At 45.1% G+C, this 21,266-nt stretch overlaps 2 protein-coding genes across 2 annotated transcripts; both read right to left on the bottom strand.

Annotated features, from left to right (window-relative positions):
* Nucleotides 1–258: 258 nt before the first annotated feature.
* Nucleotides 259–3,391, bottom strand: cox6c (cytochrome c oxidase subunit 6C). The gene is made up of 4 exons (XM_079747480.1): nucleotides 3,327–3,391; nucleotides 1,418–1,528; nucleotides 758–890; nucleotides 259–374 (listed from the first exon to the last, which is right to left on the bottom strand). The coding sequence occupies exons 2-3, from the start codon at nucleotides 1,520–1,522 to the stop codon at nucleotides 765–767; spliced, it is 231 nt and encodes a 76-aa protein (XP_079603606.1). The 5' UTR covers nucleotides 1,523–1,528; nucleotides 3,327–3,391; the 3' UTR covers nucleotides 259–374; nucleotides 758–764.
* An 825-nt stretch (nucleotides 3,392–4,216) lies between these two features.
* angpt4 (angiopoietin 4) lies at nucleotides 4,217–17,181 on the bottom strand. The gene is made up of 10 exons (XM_079748655.1): nucleotides 16,095–17,181; nucleotides 10,197–10,352; nucleotides 9,488–9,609; nucleotides 9,219–9,303; nucleotides 8,701–8,848; nucleotides 8,422–8,534; nucleotides 7,982–8,083; nucleotides 7,231–7,397; nucleotides 6,331–6,464; nucleotides 4,217–5,702 (listed from the first exon to the last, which is right to left on the bottom strand). The coding sequence occupies exons 1-10, from the start codon at nucleotides 16,458–16,460 to the stop codon at nucleotides 5,542–5,544; spliced, it is 1,554 nt and encodes a 517-aa protein (XP_079604781.1). The 5' UTR covers nucleotides 16,461–17,181; the 3' UTR covers nucleotides 4,217–5,541.
* Between the last annotated feature and the right edge of the window lie 4,085 nt (nucleotides 17,182–21,266).

The following is a 21,266-nucleotide window of genomic DNA, read 5'->3' as shown; positions in this document are numbered from 1 at the left end:
GCATTGCGAAATATTATATATCAATTTAAATAGTCTAGATATACTCAATGAAATGCATTTTTAGTCAGACATTGTTGAAAAGGAATATCCTTGTATTTGGACCAAGCGTATAGAAGTATATTATGTACTATTGAGAGATGCGTTAACTTGGGGAGAAGGCAGAAGTGGTTCCACGTCCAACTTCCCTCAACAGGCAAAATAACCATCAGGTTGAGTCAAAGAGCCAATTAATTCAGCCAATAGAAAAAGAGACACAGATCAGACATTAATATAATAGTTTATTTGTAGAGGAACACAACAGCATAGCGTCGTTCAGTCTACCCATTAAAGAACCACAGGGAGAATTATTCTGTCAGGGTTTGATCGCAGGAATGCTGCAAAAAGAGAGAGATTGTTAACAGACTGTTTCACCTAAACTATTACATTCTCCTTTTATTTTTTTCATTTTATTACGTTTTTACCGGTACAACCACCATTAGGTTCAACATACTCAAAGAGACCAGCAAACTGAAAGGTTGTTGGTTCTCGACCTTGAATCCAGAGATGGAAGCTCGAAAGCGCCCCAAATAACCAACACTTCTGGTCCATCTCCAACGAGTTAAGGTGAGACCATGCAACACCGATAGGCTATTTGATTAAAATAAAAACGTTTCTATTCTTGCGTTTTGTAGCTCTTAAACACCAGTCCATGCATATTCTCATCTGACTTAATAGTTGTGGCAAACAGGAAAAGGTTGAGAAGCGAGCAGACACGTACAGGAAGTCTACTCTCCGGAGGGCCGCACACTCTCGAAGATCCCCGCCTCCCTCATGTTGTTGAACTCCTTGGCGGCATCGTAGTTCTTGTAGAACTCGGCGTACGCCTGTTTCCTGGGCTCCGTCACCATGTACTGTGGGGAGAGGGAGAGAACGTCACTTGGTGTACTGGGAGAGAGTAAGCATCAGTCAGTGTATTGGGAGAGCATCACCTAATAGTACAGAGAGGGAGAGAGAGCGAGAGATTGAGCACTGAAAGGCATACTGAGAGAGAGCACAAGAGAAGGATAGCATCACCTGTCATAACGAGCAAGTGAGACAGAGCATCACTCAGTGCACTGAGAGAGAGCCAAGTATTCTGCGTCCACTGGCTACACAGTGGGTCACTACGTCACAGAGGACGTCGCCGTTTGTTACGTAAACGGTAATTCATAATCGACTCGCTGCAGAGGTTTACCTATAGGTTAATTTGTATGACACGCCATCTTCATGTTAGACAGTTTACCACGCCATGAATTTTTGGCGGCCTACGCTCATAATCAACAACGCAGAAAGCAGACGCACGTTACACCTACGACAGCTGTACGAGGCATAATTATAACTCAGGCTTTGGTGGGGAGACAAGAGGGACCGACCGATTCCTGTAGAGGGCAGTGCTCACCTTGAACCCGGCGGCAGCCACCAGAGAAAGGCCGAAGGCGATGGGGAGATGGAACCGCAGCCTCTTCCCCAGAAGACCACGCATTGCTGGCTTAACAAGAGACATGACCACCTACAAACACAAAAGCAGTTATTCACTCTACACACCCTACATAAAACCAATCACAATCTCCTTCAAACACCAAGCAAGGCAGGTGGCAGCGAGTGTGTCTAGCAGCTCTTAGGACACCATCGCTGGTCTGCTCCTACATAGAGATGGGTGCTGAACCTATGGTCTGGTGGTCTGACACACACAAACTGTCAATGGATTGACAAACTAACATTCATGATCACATCAGCGTTCATCCACTGTTACGATATTATATTCCAAAGCACCAACTGTGTTAGCATGCCATCCTTTTACCACACTTCTATTTGCCAGGACGCTGTCATAACACCACCAGCACAGCAAGATCATGGGCCAACAGCCATGAAGGTGCTAAAGCACTGTTAAAGCTGACGATCCATTAGATCGGCTGGAGATCTGCTGTCCCATCCTCTAGCCCAGACATTTCTTGATTGTGGGAAATCAACTGGCCAGCAGGTTGCGGTTGAAAACCAACAGTGTGTTGGTGTGCTCTTAACATGTGTCAGTTGCAAGAAGCAACAAAACGCATGAAAATGGAACACAGTTACCTAGAGTGACCAAACACACTGGAAACAGTTACATTATTAACCCTCCAGGTGAGCAGGTCTGTAACCAAGCGCTTGAAGCTGTTGAGAGTATTTCACCCCGTTAAAGCCAGTTTAACATGTACTTTTGGGTGAAATGTTTGCATTAAAATATATTGATGCATAATGTTATCTGGAACTTCTGTGGAAATACTGGACCAGAGTTTTGTTACAGACCGAATATTAAACTACTGCCCCAATACAGCTGCAGGGGGAGGGCGTCAGCCAGTCCGATTCATATCACAGTCAACCTCTATAGAACCAGAGTGCTTGAATTGTGCACTTTATTCTGGACCTTTCAACCCAATATAAATCTTTATTATAACTTGTAATATTAATATCTGCTATTTAAATACATTGAGCTTTTCGTAAGCGTAGTCGTGTTCGACAAGCTCTGCACATCAGATAGACAGTTAAACAAAAATGTAAGAAATACTAACTACACTACTATCATCATTATCATTCATCTATGAATTCATCTATGAATTAATATATGTTAATTTAACATTTTGGGTGCGTGTTTTATTGCCAGCCTCTTCATACTAGAGTGATGGTTATCTTAGGGACGTAAATAATGCAATACCACAAAATGTAAAACCCAGTAATAAGGAAATATGTGAACGTTATCTGCGACCCAGACGGCCATGAGCGTGCAGTGCCAAGTCGTCCGGTCGCCCAATTAGGTGACCTTCCCAGCCCTGCGCCAGACTGTATTGATACCGTAGTACATGAATAGGAATAACCTTAAAGCCCTAATACATCTCACTAACACATAATACGACAATGATTCCGGTGAGGAATGGTGTGACTGACCATACTGCTCCCGTCGGGGGCATATGTGCTTTGTTAAATTTGTGTATTTATGAAGCCTGCAGTTCAACTACATCAACGCTGTATTACACTTTCAGAAAAACAATCCGCCCCATAGTTCATATCTTCAAAGATTGTAAAATGATACAATTTAAAAACAACTGGGACATCTTCGCTCGGAAAGCATGCTAGCGGTATAAGCTACTGTGTGTTAACAGAAAGCTAAGCTAGTTAGCTGGACACATAAGAAATATGACAACGCCAAAATGTATACATCGATTCTAAGGAAATAAATGACAATCACAATGTCAGTAGTTTATTTTGTGTACTATGTGGTAAAAGCATTGAACACAAATGTATATTAAGTGTTCAATGATCAGAATACTCACAAGTTAAATACACGACCTTCACAGCTGCTACTCAAAGTGTCTCTTCAGTGGTGCGCTACAGGAACTAGTGCTGCTGATAGAGACAGCGCGGAGGGACAAACCGTGCGCCCGACATTAATAAAAAAAACATAAATCAAACATTATTTATTTGGTTAAGGTCTTTATTTAATTACATTTGTTACGTTTTTTTGCTCGTGTAGAAGGCATATATATGGAGTGTGACTTATACCTTCCGCCTAATTCCATTTAAATTCGACTTAATTCAGGCATGCTATTGTACTTCACTAGTGAACACATATACAATTGTAATTGTTATTGCACTACTAAACCACATACTTAAACGCAAGGAAAGAACATATACCAAAGAAAGAACATATACGCACTGCACAGTTCAAGTCACTCAATACTACAATGTATAGCCTATGCTGTAATGTTAGAAATGTACCACAAGAGGGCAAAGGATTATCGTTAGCATTCATTTTCAGAAACAATCACAAAAGCAAGCACCTGCTAGATGAAATTTTGCAAATGTAGAATGCATCCTGACAGTTGAACCTGACTCAACCTCTCGTAGTTAACTACCGTTACAACGTTTTTATATTACCTGTAAATGATCATTATCAATGATCATTTGCAGACGTTTTGAAGGACGTATGCATCAAATGACATATAGGTTAAGAGATGGCAAGGCAGTGTATAAAGTTTCCGACGCACTGCGACCCAAACATGAGAGCAGAGGTTAGCATCTGAAAATTTCCATGCAACGTAAAGTCATGAGAAACACTCAACGAGGTTACCCTGGCAGGAAGCGTCTCAAGCAAACAAACAATTTTATGCACTTAAAAAAGTTGTTATAACACATATCTTTTATGTGAACTTTAGAATGTGTGTGTGTGTGTGTGTGTGTGTGTGTGTGTGTGTGTGTGTGTGTGTGTGTGTGTGTGTGTGTGTGTGAGTGAGTGTGTGTGCGTGTGTGCGTGTGTGTGTGTGAGCGAGGAAGGAGAGAGACTAGAGGGGAGAAACTAAAGATAGAGAGGTAGTTTTGAAAACATTTAAAACCAGCCGATATCTCTAGCTGTACTATGTGGTAGTGATAGTCACTAGAGAGCAGATCATTCACATCTATTAACCATTTAGACATTCAGCAGACACTTTCATCCAAAGCTTTTACCCAATACGCACGATACAGGTCATTAGGAATCAAATCCAGTATTTTTCAGCTGGTAGTCGAACACCTGACTACCCTTTCCTGTGGTGGACTATAGAGTCAAATGATCCAGTTTCAGCTGGCCCATCTTATTACATCATGAGTTCTGGGATTTGTCATTCTGCCATGATGAGGTTAACATTGATTGAAATGTTTTACTAAAGACTCATTAATCTCTTGGGGATTATAGATGATGATACAAACACTAAAATCATATTCATTAATTACTTGATCTTGTTTCTCTTATTAAGTCCCTTGACAAACAGCTGGATATAAGAAATATGTTTGGTTGAACAGGTGGATTATATGAACTACCAAGGTTAAATACTTTGCTATTCATTATTATCTGAGCAGGACTTCCATGTCCATCTAGTTCCGTTGCTGTAAGCCATCCTCTTGTTTATGTAAGTGTAAACACAGTCAGATATTTTTAATGCATTATTTATATATTTTATACATATGTACACATATATATGTATAATATACAGTAGAGATAATCAAGAGCAAATATTATCCATATTCTTTCGTTTCCGCCTCAATGTAGGTGCAGTCCTGATTGGTTGAGTCCTGACCAATGGATCAACCGTCCCTCCTCATACAGGCCTGGTTCTCAGGTCAGACCATAAAGGAGCCTGTCTAGGAAACATCGTCTATAGAGTTATAGAGAGTTATAGGAGGCCGACCATCATGGCGGTGGAGCGTAGGGGCGGGGTTAGAAGTCGCAGGAACCATCATGGCGGTGGAGCGTAGGGGCGGTGTTAGAAGTCGCAGGGTCGAACCATCATGGCGGTGGAGCGTAGGGGCGGTGTTAGAAGTCGTAGGGTCGAACCATCATGGCGGTGGAGCGTAGGGCCTGTGTTAGAAGTCGTAGGGTCGAACCATCATGGCGGTGGAGCGTAGGGGCGGTGTTAGAAGTCGTAGGGTGAAACCATCATGGCGGTGGAGCGTAGGGGCGGTGTTAGAAGTCGTAGGGTCGAACCATCATGGCGGTGGAGCGTAGGGGCGGTGTTAGAAGTCGTAGGGTCGAACCATCATGGCGGTGGAGTGTAGGGAGTAGCTGGGTCCTCTAAAGTGATGCCACTTGATGCCGTTGAGCTTTCTGATGTTCTGGCCAAGAGAGTAGTACATCCCGTTGAGATTAGAGAGACCACAGGCGTCAAACCACCATCCTGAGGGAGAGAGAGACATAGAGAGACATAGAGAGGGAGAAAGGGAGAGAGGAATAGAGAGACAGACAGACAGAGAGTATATTGCTTTGGCAATGTAAATGCAAGTTTTGATGACAATAATGGCCTTTGAATCTTAAGAGAGGGCGAGAGAGATTTGTAGCGTTTGCCTGTTAATGCCTTTATATATTTTAAATAAAAATTGTCTAGATTAAATGGTTTGCATTGTCTGTCAAACTGCTGTCGAACACTAGCCTGGGTATACCCATGCTGCTTTGCGCGCAATTTCATTTCACACTGCTAGGCATCTCAATGTAGATTGAGAGATGAGGTCTGGCGTTAGCCAGGCTAGTCGAACACAGGGCATTTTAAAGAATTGCGTTGGATGTTCGTGGGAAAATCTCAACTCGTTTGTGTGCCTGTGTGTGTCTGTATTTGAATATGTGTGTGTGTGTGTGTGTGTGTGTGTGTGTGTCTTTGTGTGTGTGTGTGTGTGTGTGTGTGTGTGTGTGTGTGTGTGTGTGTGTGTGTGTGTGTGTGTGTGTGTGTGTGTGTGTGTGTGTGTGTGTGTGTGTGTGTGTGTGTGTGTGTGTGTGTGTGTGTGTGTGTGTGTGTGTGTGTCTGGCTCTACCTCCAGTGAGCATTAGGGCACATTTGCAGGTGTCACAGTTATCATTGTCCTGGTCCGGTGTGCTGAAGGCCATCCCATGAGAAGACAGACTGCTCTGTCTGCCTGCTGTCCCACTGTAACCCCTAGCAACCAGCCTGGAGATACAGAGAGTGACACTGTAACCCCCAGCAACCAGCCTGGAGAGAGAGACACTGTAACCCCTGGTAACCAGCCTGGAGAGACAGACACTGTAACCCCTGGTAACCAGCCTGGAGAGACAGACACTGTAACCCCTTGTAATCAGCCTAGATATGGAGAGACATACTGTAACCGCTAGCAACCAGTCAGGAGACAAAGAGAAAGACACTGTAAACCCCAGCAACCAGTCTGGACTGTAACCCAGAGCAACCAGCCGGGAGACAAAGGGAGACACTATTTGCGCAGATCCCGGGAGGGGGGCGGCTTGGAGACACTTCAACCACTAGCATTCAGAGAGGAGAAAGAGAGAGAAATGGTAAGAGAGAGAGAGAGACAGAGAGAGAGAGTGAGAGAGAGCGAGAGAGAGAGAGAGAGAGAGAGAGAGAGAGAGAGAGTGAGCGAGATGTATGTTTGTGGTTTCCTGTAGCTCTAAGTGTGCAGCTGACCTGTATTTGTTGTGTGTTTAGCCTATATATCTGTATGTTAATGTGTTTGTGTGTGTGTGTGTGTGTGTGTGTGTGTGTGTGTGTGTATTAGAATGCATTAGTGTGTATTAGTGTGTGCATGAACTGTATCTGTGTGAGTATAATTGTGTGTGAATAACCTGTATATGTGTTTGTATACGTGTGTGTGTGTATGTGTGTGTGTGTGTGTGTGTGTGTGTGTGTGTGTGTGTGTGTGTGTGTGTGTGTGTGTGTGTGTGTGTGTGTGTGTGTGAATGACCTGTATCTGTGATTTTCGCCGGCCAGGTTGAAGAGGTCGTACTGGGAGTAGACCTGGTTCCCCTCCCAGTCCCGGAGCTCCACCCGTAGGGAGTACTGACCCAGCAGGCTCAGCCGGTGAAGGGCCTCCAAGCCAAGCCACTGCTCCCCCAGAGGGTCCCCGAAGCCCTGCAGGTGTCAGCATAACCACAGCCTGATCACCACAGCACCAGGGGCCATATTGGGCTTTCACAACATTTTCGGCTTGTCCAAAATGTATTGTTTTCCATTTCGCCTGGTTGGGTTCACAGTAGGGTGTGACAAATGTCATAGCTGTGTTCACAACAAACAGCACAGGGTGTTCAACTCTATCAGGATGGGATTCATTGGAATGGACCAATTGGTGTGATTGTGACATCCCGCTGAAGACATTTACAAGCATATAAGTGCTGCATAACATTATCATCTAATGATTAAGCAGACACCTTTCTCACAGTGACATACAAGTAAGGCTGAGAACAATCCAAGCCGACGATCAGAATTGGAGTAATTACGAAACAATTCTTTGGTCCAGGTTTCTGCACAGAAACAGAATTGGAGCAACAACAGGAAGCAGAACACCGGGTTATCAGGGTTAGTAAAGCACAAGCCATTCGCGGGTGTGAATAATTAGGCCATCCAACCACATCATTCAACAGCATCATGTGCAACCAATGCCGATTTTTGTCTCCAAATCCGCTGATGGTTGATGCTGTACGATTGACTGAACCCACCATCTTGTATTCTCTCCAGGTCCTCTGGAAGTCGACGCTTCCGTCAAATCGTTTCTGGAACACCAGCCAGCCCCCTCCGCTGGTCTCCATGTCACAGTACACCTGCAGCACAACACACCTGTTTTTCACCTCATAGGGCAACAGGAAGCACACCAGGTAACCTTATGAGGCAGAGGAAGCTCATCGTGGAAACACAGCTTGTTACCTTATGAGGTTATAGGTACCCACACCTTGTTACCATATATGGTAACAGGAAACTCACCATGTGACCTTATAACGTTATAGGATACTCACCTTGTTTCCATATAAGGTAACAGGGAACCCACCATGTGACCTTATAAGGTAATAGGTAACCCACCTTGCTACCATATAAGGTAACAGGAAACCTACAATAACAACACCGAAGCTAATAGGAACCACAGCCACAACGGGGTTTTCACCTGGACAGGGTGGGAGATGTTGGTGATGTAGATGTCATAGAGACCACTGGTGGAGTGTCCTGCCTTGAAGATATCTTTACAGTCTCTCCATCGATGCACTGCATGGGGCAACCCTACAGACACGCACATAGAAAAGTTCATTAGGGTATAGATAAGGGTCATTTGTATATCCTTTGCCATACGGCTAGCAACCACATTCAGGAGTGTATTTGTGTGTTTAAATATGTGTGTGTGTGTGTGTGTGTGTGTGTGTGTGTGTGTGTGTGTGTGTGTGTCTACCTGTGGTGCTACTCATCATTGTTAGCAGTGATTGGACAGACGCCATCAGCTGAACCTGGGTCATTTGGAGCGCTGTGCTGTTTCTTCTGGCAACCATCAGTTGTCGTTCCAGTGATTCCATGGCAACCATTTGGCTTTTTACCATAGCCTATCAGAAAGAAGGACAGACTATCACCGTCCGACAATAAAGGACAGACAATAGCTGTTATGAAGGAAAGAATGTAACTGTGATGAAGAACAGACTGTAGCTGTGATCAAGAACATACTGTAGCTGTGATAAAGGACAGACTTTAGCCGTGATATAGGATGCATTGTAACCGTGATAAAGGACAAACTGTAGCTGTGATAATGGATAGACTGTTACCGTGACAAAGGAAGGACTGCTACAGTGATAAAGGATGGACTGTTGCTGTGATAAAGGATGGACTGTTGCTGTGACGAGGATCAGACTGTAGCTGTGATGAAGATCAGACTGTAATTTCGATAAAGGCGAGACTGTAACTGTGATGAAAATGTACCTGTAGTTGGTTTTTACCCTCCTTGAGGTCTTCCAGCTGTCCTCTCTGCTGTGACTCCAACATCTGCACCTTCTGCTCTAGACGGCTGTGAGACATAGAGACACATAGAGAGAGACAGAGATATTCATAGTGAGCGTCAATGTGTTGCAAAGGTGGTCATCACATGGCCATGTTACTGATAATTAGTAGGCGGCAGTAGATCGTACCAGAAGACTATTGATGATTGTTTAATGATCTTTGATTAATATTTATTTTTTTTATTTTATGACCTGTTGTGGTGGTGCAGTCGGTTGATCTGATTGGTCTGCAGGAGGAGTTCATTCTCCAGCCTATTGGTGGACAGATGGTTCTCTAGAAGCTGGACCTCAATCCTGCTGGTCTTGTTCAACACCTGCTGGGACAGCACCTGGTTTTAGTGGTACCAATCCCCTAACATCATCATCATCATCATCATCATCATCATCATCATCATCATCATCATCATCATCATCATCATCATCATCATCAATGGCTAATGAATAATCACAAGGTGCTAGGGCTAAAGGCTAGAGGCAATTAGCTAGTGGTTTGAGGCTGGTGGCTAGAGGCTACAGACTAGGCTAGCAGTTGGTCGTTACTGGCTAGTGGCTACAGACTAGAGACTAGTGGCTAGTTGTTGGAGGTAAGTGACAAGAGGCTAGAGACTAGAGGCTGGCAACTGGTAGGTGGAGGATAGCAGCCAGTGGCTAGAGACTGATCACTAGAGTAGAGGCTAGTGTCTACAAGCTAGCGACTAGGGGCTAGAGACTAGTCACTTGTGGCTAGTGACTTGAGGTTATAATCGAGTCTGTAGTGGCTAGGGGAAAGTGTTTAGTTGCAAGAGCCTGGCAGATGAAGACTAGGCTAGGAACTATTTACCAGGGACCTGCAAGCTAGGAAATAGAGACAAGCGACTAGCAGCTAGTGGTTAATGACCAGTAGCTAGAAGCTTAAATTCACCTTGGCCTCCACCAGACTCAGCTTGTGAGTCTGCTGCACGTTGTGGCTGAGCAGGCTGCTTCCTAGCTCCAACATGGTAGCGGTCTGGTCCTGGACTGCCTGGTGGTGCAGCCGGGCCCCCTTCCGGCCTGCACCCAACTGCAGGGACGCCTCCAACTGCACAACATAGGGGTGGGGGTGGTGGTGGTGGTGGTGGTGGGGGGGGGGTGCGAGAGGAACATTAGAGGACCAAATGAAAGAAAGCGATAAACCCTTATGGGATAATTGAGACCAAAGTAGACCTGCTCTTTCGGAATACAAATATGGTATGGTAATAATCTCTTTATTACCATGCCATTAAATAATCTCCCTGTTTACCATTCCACCGCTGAGATGTGTGTGCTCCCAAATTAAAATAAAAATTCCTACAATACGATAAGTGTCCACAGCTACACTGTGAATATCTAATGACAGAAATGCAGTTATACTACAAAGTAAGAAAGAATAACAACAAAGTTATGAGAGAATGAAAGAAAGACGACAAAGAAAGGAAAAACAATGAAACAAACAATGAATCAAACAATGAAAGAGAGACAGACAGAAATAAACAATTCTTTGCCAACTAAAACATTTTGATAAGCGACCCAGGGTTGCATGACATGACCTTTCAACCCTGCTTGATAAATAAAACCCCTCCTCCCAAGGACAGTTCAAGTATCCTCTCATCCATGGCAGTAGGAGAGAGTTCAGTTGATAAATACATAGAAATAATATATGTTATTATAAATAATATATATAAATATACCCCACAGTACCAGCAGATGGAGGCCCTCCCTCTGGGATACAGAGCCCAGAGAGAGGTCCTCCCTCTGGGCTCCGTATCCCAGAGGGAGGCCCTCTCTCTGGGCCCTGTATCCCAGAGGGAGGCCCTCTCACTGGGCCCTGTATCCCAGAGGGAGGCCCTCTCTCTGGGCCCTGTATCCCAGAGGGGGGCACTCTCTCTGGGCTCTGTATTCCAGATGGAGGCCTTCCCTTTGGGATACAGAGCCCAGAGGGAAGGCCTCTCTTTGGGCTCTGTATCCCAGCTGCAGGCCTTCCCTCTGGGATACACCCCCCCCCCCATAGTTAACAGTCACATGACTTCTGCTGCTCTAATCCTGGTTAAATTATACTGTTCACACCTGGAGAGACAGAACCATGGAGAGACAGAACCTTCGAGAGACAGAACCATGAAGAGACAGAACCATGGAGAGACAGAACCTTCGAGAGACAGAACCATGAAGAGACAGAACCATGGAGAGACAGAACCTTCGAGAGACAGAACCATGAAGAGACAGAACCATGGAGAGACAGAACCATGAAGAGACAGAACCATGGAGAGACAGAACCTTCGAGAGACAGAACCATGAAGAGACAGAACCATGGAGAGACAGAACCAGACGACCAGAGAGTTTGATAGAAGGAATGCTAAGCCATATGGTGGGTGTTGTGCTTGGACTAGTTCCAAACACTTAAGTGTGTGTGTGTGTGTGTGTGTGTGTGTGTGTGTGTGTGTGTGTGCACGCGCGTGTGTGCGTGTGTGTGTGTGTGTGTGTGTGTGTGTGTGTGTGTGTGTGTGTGTGTGTGTGTGCCGTGTGTGTTTACACAAAAGCTTGTAAAACATCTGTAATTGCGTGTACGATAGCAAAGAGGGAGATGAGGGAGGGAAGAGGGGAAAGAGAGAGAGTGAGAAAGTCAGCATCCCCGCATAGTGTAACTGTGACAAAGGCCAGAGGGTAACTGTGATAAAGGACTGATTGTAACTGTGATAAAACCCAAACCCTATAGCTGTGTAAAAGGACAGAGTGTAGCTGTGATAATGGACTGACTGTAGCTGTGATAGTTTAGAGTGTGTGTTAGAGTTTAAAGAGCTTTGAGACGTACAAATCAACTTTTCTGGCTCTATGTGTCGGGTGTGTTCCCTGAGTTGGGGGGTGCATTGCGTATGGCAGGTTATGGTCTCAGATGTATAATACTGAACCTTAATCAACATGTTAGATGCATACTCCAACACATTGTCATACTCCAAAACTCATATACTGCAAAATATAATACTGTAAGTAAGACTATATTCATAACTTATTGTCATACTCGAAAAAAACACCATTCGTGTTCCAGAAAATGTCCCTTAAACACATTAATGTTGAATGCATCACAAACTTAGCCATCGTGATTCACCTTTCTGGCTGGGGGATTGTTAACAGCTTGTTGTGTAACTAGCGATGTGATCGCGCCAGAAATGATCAATGAGTTAGTCCTCAGGAAAGGGGAAGGTTCTGGAAGCCATTTGTTCTGCCAGCAGTTTAGATGGAAGAGCAAGCACAGATTAAAGACTTCTAATGCAATCAGGCCTCAACCGGGAATATGGAAGCAGGTTCCAGGGAGTACTAATAAAGATTTTGATTTTGCTTTGTTGTTCCAACAAAACAAGACTTTCCATGTAAACTATAAATATTTGTTGAATTTGTATGCATTATATTGTTGCTGAAAAACATAGATGACGCAGGAAACTGAAGAAGGTCTCATCTTCTTCCATTTTTAACGGCCGGTATGTACATAGAATGAGTGGACTATGGTTCATGCATTTCAGTAAGGTCCTATGTCATCAGAGTGTGGAGTCCTGGCGCTGGCCCAATGATCAAGGCACTCAGAGAAACTAAATCCATCAGATCCAGAGATACGCAGAATAGTGTCTGTCTGTCAGTGTGCAGGTCCAGCACAACATTTCCTTTGGACGGGAGGGAGATGGATAACTATTGGACCCTGACCCAGATGGCCCCAGGGACCATGACGCTGAATAACGACCCAGTAATGAAGTTCTGGAGCGCTCCACTGTAGTGCTGTATTTACATAAGCTTGGTGTGTTGGGTGTATGTGTCCGATTGTGTGCGGGTGCTTGCGTGTGCGTGTGGGTGTGGGTGTGTATGTGTGTGTGTGTGCGTGTGTGTGTGTGTGTGTGTGTGTGTGTCAGGTCAATAGAGGTCAACAACACAATATTTCATCTGGAAGGAGAGGAGTAGAGGATGAGGAAAGGAGAAGAGGAGGAGAGGAGGAGAAGAGGAAAGGAGGAGAGGAGGAGGGGCAGCAGGGGGCCGAGGAGGGAAGGAGGAGCAGGAGGAGGAATGGAATAGAGGAGTGGAGGAGGAGGATGAGAGGAGGAGATGGAAGGAAGAGCAGCAGCAGAGGGCAGAGGAGAGAAGAGAGGAGGAAAGGAGGAGGAGGATAGGATTAAGAAGACATATGACATCACAGCTGTCCGCTGTCTGGTTCCAAGACACAAAGTCCCTAGAATGCTACAAAAAGTAGCTTTTGCAAAAACTCTCTTGTACACAAAAAGTGTACAATAGAGTTCTAGAGAATGGAAAACTTTATTTGTGTCCAGCCTTCTCTCTTGTTCATCAAGAGTATAAAATATGAATAATAATAAAACAATAACAATATAATAATACCTTAATAATGCAATAGTAATAGTGCCTTGAGACAGAGTGGCCTGTATCCCACAGCAATAGGTTCAGCGTTCACCATGCTACGCTAAGCTATATGCTACCTCAAGCTATACGCTACATGGTCGCGTCATTTGCTCCCATTGGCCGTTTGAGGCTCTGAGGTCACTCTGGCGTCACCTCAGCCCAACACAAACACAGAGAGGCTCGCCTCTGATTGATTATCAGCCCCTTCTGGAGCTGCCTGCTGTGTGAGCGTTTCATAAAGTTTAACGTTGTTACCCGATTACCACAGGACAATCTGTCTTGCTGGAGCACATATTTGGTCGTAACCCAGAGTTACCCAGCGTTGTTGTTTAGGTTGGCTCTCTGATTGGCTGGGCTCTCAGACCGTCGGTCTTGATTGGATAAAGGTTAGATGTTTTGGACTTATGTTATGAGTGTGTGTTAACACTGACCTTTCCTTACTAAGGGAGTCCCCCAGACCTGATATATGAGCTGGGAAGAAATTCAGACACACACACACCCACACACATACACACACACACACCCACACACATACACACACACGCATACAAACACACACTCACTAAAACACAGACACACAAACACACACATATATACACACACACACACATACACACACAAACAAACACACACTCACTAAAACACAGACACACACACACACACACACCTACACACACACACACACACACAAACATACATGTATATACAAACACATATGGAAACACATACACACATCCATATACAAAGTAGGGGAATGCTTCAGTTTTTTTGCTATGCCAACGGGACAGGGTGATTCTCTGGGAAAAACTAATTGACACATGAACCCTGTAATGACCGTTGTCCTCTGGGAACTGTGTGTGTCTGTGTGTGTGTGTGTGTGTGTGTGTGTGTGTGTGTGTGTGTGTGTGTGTGTGTGTGTGTGTGGTTGGGGGGGGGGGGGGGGGGGGCATTATGTATATACGTGTGTGTGTGTGTGTGTGTGTGTGTGTGTGTGTGTGTCTGTTTGTCAGGTCCGGCTGACAGGATATAGATAGAGCAGCGAGTATAAATACAATTCAAAATAAAGCTCAGCCGCTCCAATCCTCGCCCACTCCCTGGGGATACAGAAACGTCTAGCCACTCACTCACACCCATTCACCCATTCATACACACACTACAGTCTACTGACGCACACATATACACAGACCCACACATACTTTCATCCATTTACAGGAGCAGTGGTATACACAAAGGCAGAGTTTTAAAACATGCCTCGCTCTCTGTCTCTTTCTTCCTCATATCTCTTTCTCCCTCTCCCTCGCTCTCATTCTCTTTTTCTCTCTCTTTTTCTCGCTCCCCCTCTCTGTCATTCTCTTTCTCTCCCTCTCTTCTTCCCTCTCTCTCTAAAGTCATTTGGCAGAGAGCGAAACAAGTCCCCGGTTGACCAGCTTCATTGTACAATCACAATGCACATGCACACACACACACACACACACACACACACACACACACACACACACACACACACACACACACACACACACACACACACACACACACACCACACACAGACACACACACACACACGCACACACACACACACACACCACACACAGACACACACACACACACACACACACACACAAACTGAAAGAGTTTCACAGCTACACCAGAGTTTCTGCTCTCATTTTCCTCCATCCTGATTGGAATAATCTCAGGAGTGAGTGTTCCATTCCAGACCATAACCTCTTAGTAATATGACCCCTTATCCTCTGCCATCTCCAGGGGGTGGTGAGAGAGAATAGGAGTTTTGGAAGAAGGGGGGGGGGGGGGGGGGGAAACAGAGGAGAGGGTGCGGCAAGTAGGATAGAAGGAGATGAGGGGAGGAGAAAAGGGGAAAGGTGGGAAGAGGAGAAGAAAGAAGAGGAGAAGAGAGGAGGAGAGGAAACGAGGGGATAGGGCGGGAGGAGGGGGGGGGGAAGGGAGAAGGGAGGAGAGTTGGGGAGAGGCGCATCGATGAGAGAGGGGAGAGGAGTTCCCACACTAGATAAACTGGATTAAAGACATCCACGTGTTTCAGTCAAGCTGACCCAGAGGGATCCTAAAGCGAGACTCTACCATGGTCAAATTGCTGACATACAATTGTGACGCGATCCAAACACCTTTAGTCTGGGCACGAACTGAAACGGTGAAAACGCTGTTTCAGTGTGGATGGACGGTGTTCTGAAAACTGTGCTATAGGTACGGACGGAAATCTTTTGACCCAAATACCGAATAAGTATTGACATGGCCGTGGGTTAACTTTAGACTGAGAGGATAGCCTAGTCAGATGGGGCGTATACGATCCAGATGTACTAGACACTGGATAGGTTGGAGTTGGGATCGAACCCTGGACCCGAGTCCAGGGTCCGAGTGGACTGGGGTCTCCTACCTTCTGCAGCCACTGTGAGGTGTTCCTCATGGCGCTCTCCAGGTGCTGCAGCTTCTCTGGGGACATGCGGCGGAGCTCCGTGGGGGGCCCGTCCCGCTCGGTGGTGGGGGCGTCCCGCTGGGCACCACGCCCCACCCCGGCACCCTGCGCCAGGTCTGAGAGGGCACCCAGCTCGGGCAGGATGAAGGTGTAGCTGCAGTGTCCCTGCTGCGGGCGCTGGAGCCTCCTCTTCTTCTCCACACCTGCGCCTCCCGCTGTCTTCCCTCTCCTCTGGCTGCGTAGTCGCCCTCCTCTCTCCCTGCTGGCATGTCCTGCCACCCACAGGCAGCCAATCAGAAGCATCGTGAGAAGCTGGATTCCTCTCATGGTGCTGAGGTCTCAGCTCGTTAGTTGCAGGGGTCAGTGTGACCGGGTTCAGCACTATGGGGTCAAAGGTCGGCCCTGGTTACACTGTAACCCCCAGGGAGAACATTGGGAGGCTCTGGGCTGGAGCAAAGCCTTGATTTGGACTTGGAGTCGGACCTGGGAAAACCTTGAAAAGTTCTTGGAACTTTCAGCTCCCGATGTCCCAGGAGGTCCAACAGATCAACAGGAAATTCCTCAGTGTGATTCTCAGGGAAGGCACACCTTGTTGTGTTGAGGTGTCGCACTGTTACACAACCCCCTACTTAGTGCCTAGCAGAGAGAACATCCATGGTTCCAGCAGAGTGTTGTAGGACTTTAATGCAAAGATAATTCCATGTCTTGATCTTCTATGCCTCCGTCTCCTTCTTCCTCTCTCTTCTCCTCTGATTTAATTGAGGAAATTCAGGAATTTTATCTCTAGTTTTTTCTTCTGAGACCAAACGGTTTCTGTTGATGACGATCAGTTCTTTTAAAGATGAAACCCCTGACAAAAAAACAGTAAAAAAGATACATGCACAAAGAAGAAATACAGTGAGAGAGAATATATGGGTAGGAGTGAAGGATAAGCACTACAGAAGGGAGTGTTGTTGAAGAACTTGAGAAACAAAAAAAGGAATGAGACTACAGAGAGAGACTACAAGGTATCTGAAAGACCAACCCTTCAATCTTCAAACATCCATATCGGGAAGAGAGAGAGAGAGAGAGAGAGAGAGAGAGAGAGAGAGAGAGAGAGAGAGAGTGTAGAAAGTGTTCTCCTATCATTCTGCTCTGGTGGCTCTGGTTCCTGAAGTGACTGAAGTCAAATACATCTGCTCTCTTATCACTGGTGAGAGAGAGAGAGAGAGAGAGAGAGAGAGAGAGAGAGAGAGAGAGAGAGAGAGAGGGGAAGGGTGGGAGGGATATTTCTAGGAAAGCTATTTACCTCGCATGGAGGGGAAAAAGAGGAGGCAAAACACATTGGAGGGGAGAGAGGGCAAAAGAGAGGAGGGGAGAGAAAGCATGGAGGAGAGATAAAGAAAGGATAAAAAGTGTTTATGTGACGGGGTAGGGCAGGGGTCAGTAGCTCTTTAAGAATACTTTCTCTCTAAATTATCTTTCTCTTTCTTTCTTTCTCTCTCTTTCTCTTTATTGAAGTGGCACCAGATGCCTTATATGGTCATTCAACTGAGCGGGCTGTGGGGAACCCTGGCACACCGGCCTTTTAGCTTTTAGCTGTGACCAGGTGACTTTAACATGTGACCAGGTGACTTTAACATGTGACCAGCTGACTTTAACATGTCACCAGGTGACTTTAACATGTGACCAGGTGACTTTAACATGCAACCAGGTGACTTTAACCTGCAACTGGGTGACTTTAAGCTGTGAACAGGTGACTTAAACATGCAACCAGGTGACATTAACCTGCAACTATGTGAATTTAACATGGGACTACTTATATGCAACAAGGTGACTTTAACATGCGACCAGTTGACTTAGATCTGAAACCGGGTGACTTTAACCTGCAACTAAGTGACTTTTAGCTGTGACCAGGTGTATTTAACATTTGACTAGAAGGCTTTAACAAGCAACTAGGTGAATTTCAATTGCGACTAGGTCACTTCAAGATCCAACGAGGTAACTTTAACCTGCAACCAGGTGACTTCAACAAGAGAGCAGGTGACTTTAACATGCAACTATGTGACTTTTAGGTGTGACCAGGTGACTTTAAACTGCAACTAGGTGACATTAACATGCGTCCAGGTGACTTGATAATGCGACCATGTTTCTTTAAAATGCGACCAGTTGTCTTTAACATGCGACCATTTGACTTTATTGTGCAGACAAGTAACTTTAACATGCAAACAGGAATAAAATACACTGGCTTAATGTAATCTAACATACACAATAATAAACAGTGCAGGCAGGATCAATCAATTATGTTAAGTTGAATGTAAATAAAACAACATCAGTCAACATTCATTATTCATAGTATTCACCGTATGCTAAACAACCAATTGAAGGTGAAGAGTGTTACATGTAATACAATAATATGATCAGTTGAACTAACTCATTAAATCGATGGAAAATCAGTCCCAAATCCGACCAGGGTAGACCAGACCAGACTAGACCAGACCAGATCAGACCAGACCAGATCAGACCAGACTAGACCAGACCAGATCAGACCAGACCAGATCAGACCAGGCTAGACCAGATCAGACCAGACTAGACCAGACCAGACCAGACCAGACCAGATCAGACCAGGCTAGACACGACTAGAACAGACCAAACCCCTCCTCTACCAGGATTGTGGGAACAGATACTTTAAGACTGTTTTTTAAGTTATTATAATCATCATTGTTTGGGATTTGGTATCAGGTATCTTTTACTCTGTATTTTCTATATTTTGTTTTGTTTATTTGTTTTGTCTAAAGGGAAAATAAAGAAATTCAAAACTCCTATCCCTTTCTCTGGCTTCTCATCTCTCTCTCTCTCTCTCTCTCTCTCTCTCTCTCTCTCTCTCTCTCTCCTTAACTATGTCAGAGAAGCTAAATGGGTTTGTTGATAATAATTTATTTTTAAGGGGCCAAGCACATAGTGATTGTTGTCTTTTTCATTTTTAATCTGCCACTCTCTCTGGTACGGCCACCAACCCCAAGTCGGCTTTTTTTGGAAACTTTCAAGAACGATAGAGGGTGACTCAAGACGGCCAAATAACATTTATACCATGAAATGATGGCGCTATAGCAATTTAATATAATCGAGAAAATTGTTAACATGCATATTCCCTGACCCCTTTGACCTACAGTCACAATCTGATTATAAGGTATGTAAAATAAATAACAAAGCCACTAGAATCCTATGAAAAATGCAAAGGTAGGCTTATAAACGTATGTGTGCAGTATATTTTTGACGCAGGTCAAACAGTCAATATATGCCAGAGCTGCAATAATTTGAATTTTGAACTGGTCCTTTTAATAATCAACTTAATGACTTTCGGACAGAGCCTACATGCCTTATGTTTCACGCCTGGCATGAATGTATTGTTACAAAAAGTTGTATGATTCTGAAAGGTTAAAGGTAACATCAAGGAGTTTGTACGCGTATCAACAGACCTAAGCTTAGGCTTTTCCTTGATTGTCATGATATAAACAAACAACCCTTATTGATAAAAACAATAAGGGTCGTGATCGTCCACACAAGGCTTGACCCCCAATAATCGCTGCTTGCAGATTTCTTTATATTTATTCTTGGCTCACCCTTTTTTCTATATGAAGATAAACCAATGGGCTTCACAGTCAGAGCAAGACATCTAAAGTATCGTAGTGACGTTGAGCAACTCAGGTCCTGGCGGCCCTCAGCAGTGAGGAAGCATCATATCATCTGTTGATGAATGAAAAAAAAACAGACCACAGCACGGAATCAACTGTCATCTAAGATGTCTCTTCTAGTATCAAAACAGAGTGCAGATTGCTGTAGGTATCAAAATATATGTATACCGGATACATGTTCCTTTTAGTGATGGTGAATAATAATCATATCAGAAGTACATTTCAGCAGTGGGTTCTAAATTCAACACTAGTGCTAAAAACCGAAGTCAGTAAGAGTGCAGAAGCCATTCTGGTTGAATCTTAGATACGTCCTTTATTGATGAAAAACATTATGGGAGAAATGAGCGATGGAACATAGATGTAACCAAACTGCTGACCATATGGAAAATATAATTTTCCTGAAAATATGGAGGCACCATTTGATTTTACTGAAATCTACCGTTTTCCATTAGTGCTTTGTAATGAGCCCGGAGATTCCTGTTTCTGGCAGCAGGGAGGACTGACAGATTGCAGAGTCCACTACAAAACATGATTTATCTCAGAGAAGACGCTGGCATCAATGGATCAGAGCGTATTCCCACCATTAACACAGCAGTGTTTACATGGAGCTATCTACTGCATTCTCCTTCCGTCTCTCAGAAACATGATAACACAGTAGGGTCGGATTAAACTGCTGTTAAAAAGAAGAAAAAGAAAGTGAATAAGGACCAATCGGAGAGTAGGAGAAGCGGGCATGGACCAATTAGGCAAGGCAATCAGACAGGGAAAGGTGTTTCTGACAGTGATGAGGGGAACTTGGTGGAGGTTGCCGATGGTATCTCGACCATGTTCTGCTTCAACACTTACACTCCCCAAAACCTCGTCCCTGCATGCCCCTACACCACCACCCTCCTACACCATTCCCACTACACCACCACCCTAATACACCCCCAACACCCTTCTACACCACCACCCACTTCACCATCCCTGCTACACCAGCACCCTCTTAAATATCCCCCCACCCTTCTACACCACCACCACCCCTCCCTCTCCCACATCGCCCGCTACCCTTCTACACCACCCCCCTCCTACCCCATCCCCACCTCACCACCACCCTGATACACCACCCCACTTAGCCACATACACTGCCACCCCACTGAACCACCACCCTTCTACGCCTCCACCCACTACACCACTGCCATCCTACACTATTCCCACTCACCTTCACCCTCCTACATCACCACCCCACCCTCCTATACCACCACCAACTACACCACCACCCTCCTACACCGCCACTCCCCTACATCACAATCCTCCTGATGAGAGACGTCTGGCAGTCTGGTCATTCCAAAGTGTTCTCATCTCACAACAGAGAACACGTGGATACCGATGCTGTGAATGTGTGCATATAGGCAGTGATAGAGAGGAAGGCACACTCGAGGCAGAAATATGGGTTTAAATATGCTCTGTGTCTCTGAGC

The sequence above is a fragment of the Pollachius pollachius genome (assembly GCF_949987615.1).
Source record: "Pollachius pollachius genome assembly, chromosome: 12".
NCBI classification, from domain to species: domain Eukaryota; kingdom Metazoa; phylum Chordata; class Actinopteri; order Gadiformes; family Gadidae; genus Pollachius; species Pollachius pollachius.
The sequence above is the reverse complement of the archived record's forward strand: the minus strand, read 5'-3'. Positions and strand labels throughout refer to the sequence as shown.

Excerpts from the sequence above, each read along its gene's own strand:
- angpt4 (XM_079748655.1), bottom strand. The coding sequence starts at position 16,460 with ATGAGAGGAATCCAGCTTCTCACGATGCTTCTGATTGGCTGCCTGTGG. Across the intron at positions 6,465-7,230 it reads GGCGAAAATCACAGATACAG|GCTGGTTGCTAGGGGTTACA; the intron begins GTCATTCACACA and ends CTGTATCTCCAG. Across the intron at positions 5,703-6,330 it reads TGCCCTAATGCTCACTGGAG|GATGGTGGTTTGACGCCTGT; the intron begins GTAGAGCCAGAC and ends TCTCTCCCTCAG.
- cox6c (XM_079747480.1), bottom strand. The coding sequence starts at position 1,522 with ATGTCTCTTGTTAAGCCAGCAATGCGTGGTCTTCTGGGGAAGAGGCTG. Across the intron at positions 891-1,417 it reads TGGCTGCCGCCGGGTTCAAG|TACATGGTGACGGAGCCCAG; the intron begins GTGAGCACTGCC and ends CTCTCCCCACAG.